Below are 6,843 nucleotides of genomic sequence, written 5' to 3' on the forward strand. Positions count from 1 at the left end.
AAGTTAAACAGACCTCAGAATACATTTATTGATAGCTAAAAGCATAATGCAATAATCCAAAAACACAAGAGGCGGTACATGTGTAGGACTTTAAGTAGTTGATATAGAAGAACATATATTTACCAAAAAGAAATGGGTATATTGCATAAATTGAAAATGCTTTTCAGTTTAATCAATTTCGTTTCAGTTTTGTTTTCGGAGTTTTGATTTAGTTTTTTTTTTCTTAAGATTTTAATATGTTAACATATCAAATTCAATATTATTATGATTTCATTCTGCTTTTTAATGATATTGAAAATGATCCCCCCCCCCATTGACAGTCCTAGTTTTTATCAGTAGAAATTGGAGTTTGTGTGACAATATTCTCTGTAAAACTGCTTTGTAATAAATTAGAGAAGTTATATATATATATGAAAGAAATTTAGCTTTGGTATTAAAATATTTTATTATTATTTTACATTATAATAACATTTCACAATATTACTGTATTTCTGATCAAATGAACGCAGCCTGGCTGAGCATGAGAGACTTTAAAAAAATGTTTACGCATTTTCATTGAGTATAAAATAAGCTGCAGTGTCAACTTGATTATTTTCCAGATATTTTAATAATTTGCTTTGGCATAAGGACTATATATATTTAGTTTAATTTTAGAGGCCTTCATATTTTCTCATACTGTAAAAATGGGTCAAACAGTAAACAATGGGATACAAGAGGGGTTCAGGAAATGTATGAAAAAAGTCATTATTTTTGCAGTTTAATTTGGATGCACTAGTAAATCTGAAATTATATATTTTACTTATCGCAAATTTATGCTTTCAGAACTGTTTGGAATTATTATCTTGCAACAATGTATAAGCGAATCCCAAAAGCTACAGTCAGCAGTTCTCTCCACAAGATGAGATCAACATGTTTTCTCCTTTTATCATGGTTTCTCTCAGGTAGGAATGCCTGTCAGTTGAATAACGGCGGTTGCTCGCAGCTCTGTCTGCCCACATCTGAAAACACACGCACATGTGCCTGCACCATTGGCTACAACCTGCGCAGTGACCGTCTCTCCTGTGAAGGTAGGCTATTGTCATGGCCTGTGTCCTTATGTTTTACAGGGATGTCACATTTTTTCTTCACTTCTAACAGGCCCGTTCACATCAAGAACGATAACTATATTAGTTACTGTATATTAGTTATTAGTCTGTTTATTCTAAGCACACGCTTGTCTGCCGCTTTAAATTCTCAAGCTCATGATAGCAGGATTGATTCTGATTGGGTGTCACTGTTTTTATCATTCATCAGCTGGAAAAAAAAAACGTTCTGAAAGTGATTCCAACGACATCTTTTCTCTGTGCCTTTATCAAGATAGCTGTGGTGTGGACTTTGCTATTCTTTAATACTGAGAACGATTTTTAGAACTATATCTTTATCGTTATCTTTATAGTCATCGTCCTTGGTGTGAGCAGGCCTTAATTCATGTTATCTTTCGTTTAGCTACTTGTTTTGTTTTGTGCCCAAAGAAAACTGTATGAGGTTTGTTTGACCTCCATCTAACATCTTTCGCTTGCTGTTGTCTATCACAGGCCTGAGTTCTTTTCTGATGTACTCTTTTCATGAGGGGATACGTGGAATCTCTTTGGATCCCAGTGACCACGCCGAGACCCTGATGCCCATCAGCGGCACCTTGTTTGCTGTTGGCGTGGACTTTCATGCAGGTACAAACATGGCACTTCCCATGACTCAATCCTACTATCTTCCACTCTCTTCACTAGTGTATAGAACTACTCTCTGAATCCTCTCTGTGTGCACAACAAAGATAAGGCATGTATTGCTTTCTCTGCATTATTTTTTAAAATGTTGTTTGCTGTACAGTCTCATATTAGCTACACAGTCTCTTACCAGCTCAGAAGGGACTTAACAACACTGCATATCGCATGTAGAAGAGATAAACAGCTAAGATGAGTTAAACAAGTAGGCCCAAACAGTAACTCAGATAAATGTTCTCCTTATATCTGTTATAGCTACATCCATAAAAGACAGAAAGCAGTATAGTAGATAATCTAGCAAATGGAAGTAGAGCCGACATCACCATGCTGATGGCATTGAGGGGTTGTTGTCATACTATGCATTATTCATTCTGTGAATGAGGTTAATTTGACAGCGGTCTGATGCAAGATTATTCAGCCTGTTTCAGGGGAGCATTTTGTGGTGACAAGTGGCATAAATGAAGTGAGCGTCAAGGGGGCAGTCCACATGTGATGGTACCAAATTAGCATTCTAACAGTCAATAATATGAGACATTTCCATAAACATGCAAACACATATGCATGCAGTAGTACAGACCTACTGTAGCCACTGAAATGTGACCTGACCTTTCCTTCTCCCATAAACAAACAACCAACAAACACTGTGCTGAAAATAGTGCATATAGCTTTCCATTCAGTTTGCTGGTGTAACGAAAAGTATGCTATGCAGATGGTGCAAGGTATGCATGTATGTATGTATTTATTTATTTATTTATTTGATTGTTATTAAAATGAACAAAATGGTAAAGTAAATAGCACTAATACTAATAATAATTAGGGCTGTCAATCAATTAAACTGTATATTAATATAGATTTTTTTTTATATTTGTGTATTATTATTGTGTTAAATTAGATAATAGCTAAAAGAAAGTTATAAATCTATATTAATTTACAATAATAAAATTATTGCATTCAATTTACAATATTAAAATTATTATTGCATTGTATAACTATTTGCTATTTATTTTGTCATGTTAAAATTATCATCTTTTGTCATGTTTTTATGTATTTAGTTAGTTATTTAAATTAGCAATATGGTAACGTAAAATAGCACTACTACTACAACTACTACTATGTTTCATAATAATAATAATAATAATAATGGGTCCTTACAAATAAGGGCTGTCATTCAATGAAAAAACAAGTCTTATTATATTTATATTATATTTTAAAATAGGTTTTAATATTATAATATTGTGTACCATGTTCATTAATACTAATAATATTAATAATGATAATAATAATAATAATTATTATTATTATTATTATTATTATTATTATTATTATATACAGTTTATTGCATTGTATAACTATTTGCTATTTATTTTGTCATGTTAAAATTATCATCTTTTGTCATGTTTTTATGTATTTAGTTAGTTATTTAAATTAGCAATATGGTAACGTAAAATAGCACTACTACTACAACTACTACTATGTTTCATAATAATAATAATAATAATAATGGGTCCTTACAAATAAGGGCTGTCATTCAATGAAAAAACAAGTCTTATTATATTTATATTATATTTTAAAATAGGTTTTAATATTATAATATTGTGTACCATGTTCATTAATACTAATAATATTAATAATGATAATAATAATAATAATTATTATTATTATTATTATTATTATTATTATTATTATATACAGTAGTAGGTGCTGTTGTCAATAAATAATTAATTTAACAAGAAAACCACTACCTTGTAATATAGCCTACTTCATCCTTTGTATCTGCTTAAACTGAATGGAGGTTTATATATATTCAAACTAATAAAATAATATTCAACTGGCGACTTTAACTCATTAGCTAAACAGGTCGTTTGTCACATGCTGTGTGGGTTGGGAAACATGGCAGAATTGCTGACCTCAGCAGCAGGGCAATAGAGGCAGATGGTCAGAGAGTATCAATGCGAATGCGCTCGCCTACCACCAGAATCCGCTCATCTCAGGTGAAGAAAACCCCAGTCCAGCTCAGCCTATTACAGCTGATTACACATGCATAACATTTGCATGTTATTTAGATGCAGCTTGTTGGAGCATGAAACAGATGAGGGCCTTCCAGCTGGCTGCTGTCACATGTAAGAGATCCGTTAGCTGAGTGTGAATTCAGTAATAACAGGAGGATGCAAATAAATAACTGCTCTCGTCCCATTCAGTTGTTGGGCAAAAACACCACTTACATTTAGAGCATGCTTCTGTCAAAACAATCATTTAGTCATTGCTAACCTTGTTTGATTTGTTTTCTACACAATGTTTGTATGTCACTTTAGCACTTTGAATGAAATTCCATTACAAACTGCTTGTTGGTTTCTGTAGTTATTGTTACTACTAAACAGCATTATAAATTAATATGGGGTCCCTTACGAACAGTATTAGAAGTGTCCTGAATATTTCTGCTTCATTTATTTCTGTTTTTGACATAAAGGGTCTGAGATGCTTTCTCATACACTATTTATGTTGCAAGTTTTGTTCTTCATGACATATGTCCTCCTTCATACAGGCAATGATACAGTTTACTGGACAGACATGGGATTAAACCGGATCTCAAGAGCCAAGAGGGATCAAACATGGAGGGAAGACATTATCACTACTGGCATCAACAGAGTGGAGGGCATCGCAGTCGATTGGATTGCTGGTAAGACACAAACATTATTTTAACAATGGAATGCTGCCATTTTTTACCACTGTCACAAGGAATCCAAATAAAATCTTTGCATTTTTAGCCTTTAGATATAATACTATTAAAATGTTTGATGTCAGTACAATTTTTATTTTTTTTTTTTATGTTTTTGAAAGTGTCTTGCTCACCAAGGCTGCATATATTTGGTCAATAAATACAATATAATACAATACAATTTAAATAAATTAAAAACTGTAATATTGTGAAATATTATTGCAATTTGGAAACATCTTTATTTATTTATAAATACATTTATTCATTCATTCATTCATTTTATTTATTTATTTATTTATTTATTTTCCAGGTAACCTTTACTGGACAGACCATGGCCTCAACCTGATTGAAATTGCTCGTCTGAATGGTCTCTACCGGTCCGTTGTAATATCAGAAGGGCTGGACCAGCCAAGAGTCATTGCAGTGCATCCACAGAGAGGGTACGTCAGATGCTTCTGAGACAACGCATCAGTTTCAGCCATGTCTACTGTTCAGTAATATAAATCTTTAGAAGCATTTTAGAAATTACTGAGTGAATTTTAGGGAACTATGCAAGTGCATTAGACCAGATAATACAATGAGCTCTTGGAAGAGAAATGAAAATGCATTTTAAACCTTTGAAGGTCAAATAAATTTTGTGATCTGACTCCACTAATGAACCAAATTAAGAATTTAAAACCAGATATGCATATCCATTTAGGCATAGGCCCATTTTGGAGTCCATTATGGTATTGTTTCAGTAATTAGGGTCAAACTTTATGGTTTACTTTCTTGCCAGATTTGTCTGTGTTTGCCTTGAATTTGATGTTTACAACCTGCAATCAGAATCACTCAGTGAAAAGACATATGAGCGCTTTAACCCATCTACCATCTATCTGCTGACAGCAGACAGCATCAGGAGTGGGATCCTCTAAATCCCAGACATCCCAAAAAAAAAAAAACAGCCTCCTATTCAAGCCTAAGGCTATGAAAGATGTCTTTTCGTTTTTCCAGTTGAGTCAATATTTGAATGATGGTTCCTTGGTGGAATAACAACAGTTATACACTTTAAAGGAATAGTTCATCCAAAAATAAAAACTCTGACATCTTTTACTCACCATCATGTCGTTCCAAAGCCATACAACATACTTCTGCGGAGCACAAAAGTAGAAGTTCTGTCCTGGTGGCTCTTTTCCTTGTAATTTTATAGTGAATGGGTAAAGCTTTCAAACTTAAAAAAAGGATGCAAACAGTATCACAAATTTGGTTCATATGACTACATTAATGTCTACAACCCAGTCATTGTGAACCATATCAGTCAGATTTGTTAAGTTTTAAGAATCAAATCAAATGATTAATTGAAAATATGTTCAAAAGCATGATTCATTAATGAACATGCAAGGTGCTCTAGGTCCAATGTCAAGATATATTCAGTAATAAACGACTGTTTCTAAAAAAAAAAAAAATGTATTTATCAGATGAATCAGATGAGCCATATGGACAACTTTTTGTGATGCTTTTATTTCCATTTTAAAACTTGATGTCTTCACTTTTTTGTTATAAGTAAGAAGGTAAGAAAGTTGTATGGGCCTGGAATGACATTAGGTTGAATAAACAATGCCATAATTTTTTATCAATGCCTTTAAGGTCACTATGAATTATAGAATCCAGATTTATATTTAAAATTATAATTAAAATTTCATTGAAAAGATTCAGTTCAAAAGAATGATTTGTTCACAATGATTCATACTGTACTTCTCTAATGAACATGCCAAGGAGCTCTAGGGCTAATGTCAAAATATATTTAATGATGATGAGTCGTATGGACAGATTATGATACTTTTCCCTCCTTTTTGAAGCTTGGAGTCTTCAAGTTTTTGTTTTCTGCTTAAAGCTGCAGTCCGTAAGTTTTGCCTTGTTGTCGCCATCTCTGTTTGAAAACCTGGAATTGCAGCTGTGTGCGGAATTATCTAGCTTGCGTGGGTTGTGAGTCGGCTCGGCTCCAGCGCGGATGAATCTAATGTTCTGAAGAGTATGTGTGGCAGTCAGTCACCACACCGGTGTGGATATTTACTGTACTTCGCAATCACAGATTCTAGCCTACGTCTTGGAATATATGACTCAAATAAGCATTTTCACCAGATATTGCCATCTGAACAAGTAAGTAACAACTCTGCCACGTTTGTTCTGACCAACTGAGGAAAAAAGCATTACCATAAATCTCACTACCAATGGTGATTAAATCTAAAGATCGGTTAGCTCATATCACATCAAACCGTGCAAATTATTATTATTGTTATACTTTATTCTCAAATGATTCATGTTAACAACATCAGCATTGGTGACTATGAGTATAGTGTGTATTAGCGTGTAGATTTCAATTTCTGCACA

General features: G+C 33.2%; 1 protein-coding gene across 1 annotated transcript in view; it reads left to right on the forward strand.

The window, feature by feature from the left end:
- The window catches only part of LOC107661145 (low-density lipoprotein receptor-related protein 1B-like), a 349,019-nt gene that overhangs the window by 265,413 nt on the left and 76,763 nt on the right, over window positions 1-6,843 (forward strand). Inside the window, exons 36-37 of the mRNA XM_016450614.1 lie at window positions 4,300-4,434; window positions 4,784-4,913. Of these exons, the coding sequence (XP_016306100.1) occupies window positions 4,300-4,434; window positions 4,784-4,913 (265 nt within the window). The remainder of the gene's footprint in view (window positions 1-4,299; window positions 4,435-4,783; window positions 4,914-6,843) is intronic.

The sequence above is a fragment of the Sinocyclocheilus anshuiensis genome, unplaced genomic scaffold, assembly GCF_001515605.1.
Source record: "Sinocyclocheilus anshuiensis isolate Anshui unplaced genomic scaffold, SAMN03320099.WGS_v1.1 scaffold2056, whole genome shotgun sequence".
NCBI classification, from domain to species: domain Eukaryota; kingdom Metazoa; phylum Chordata; class Actinopteri; order Cypriniformes; family Cyprinidae; genus Sinocyclocheilus; species Sinocyclocheilus anshuiensis.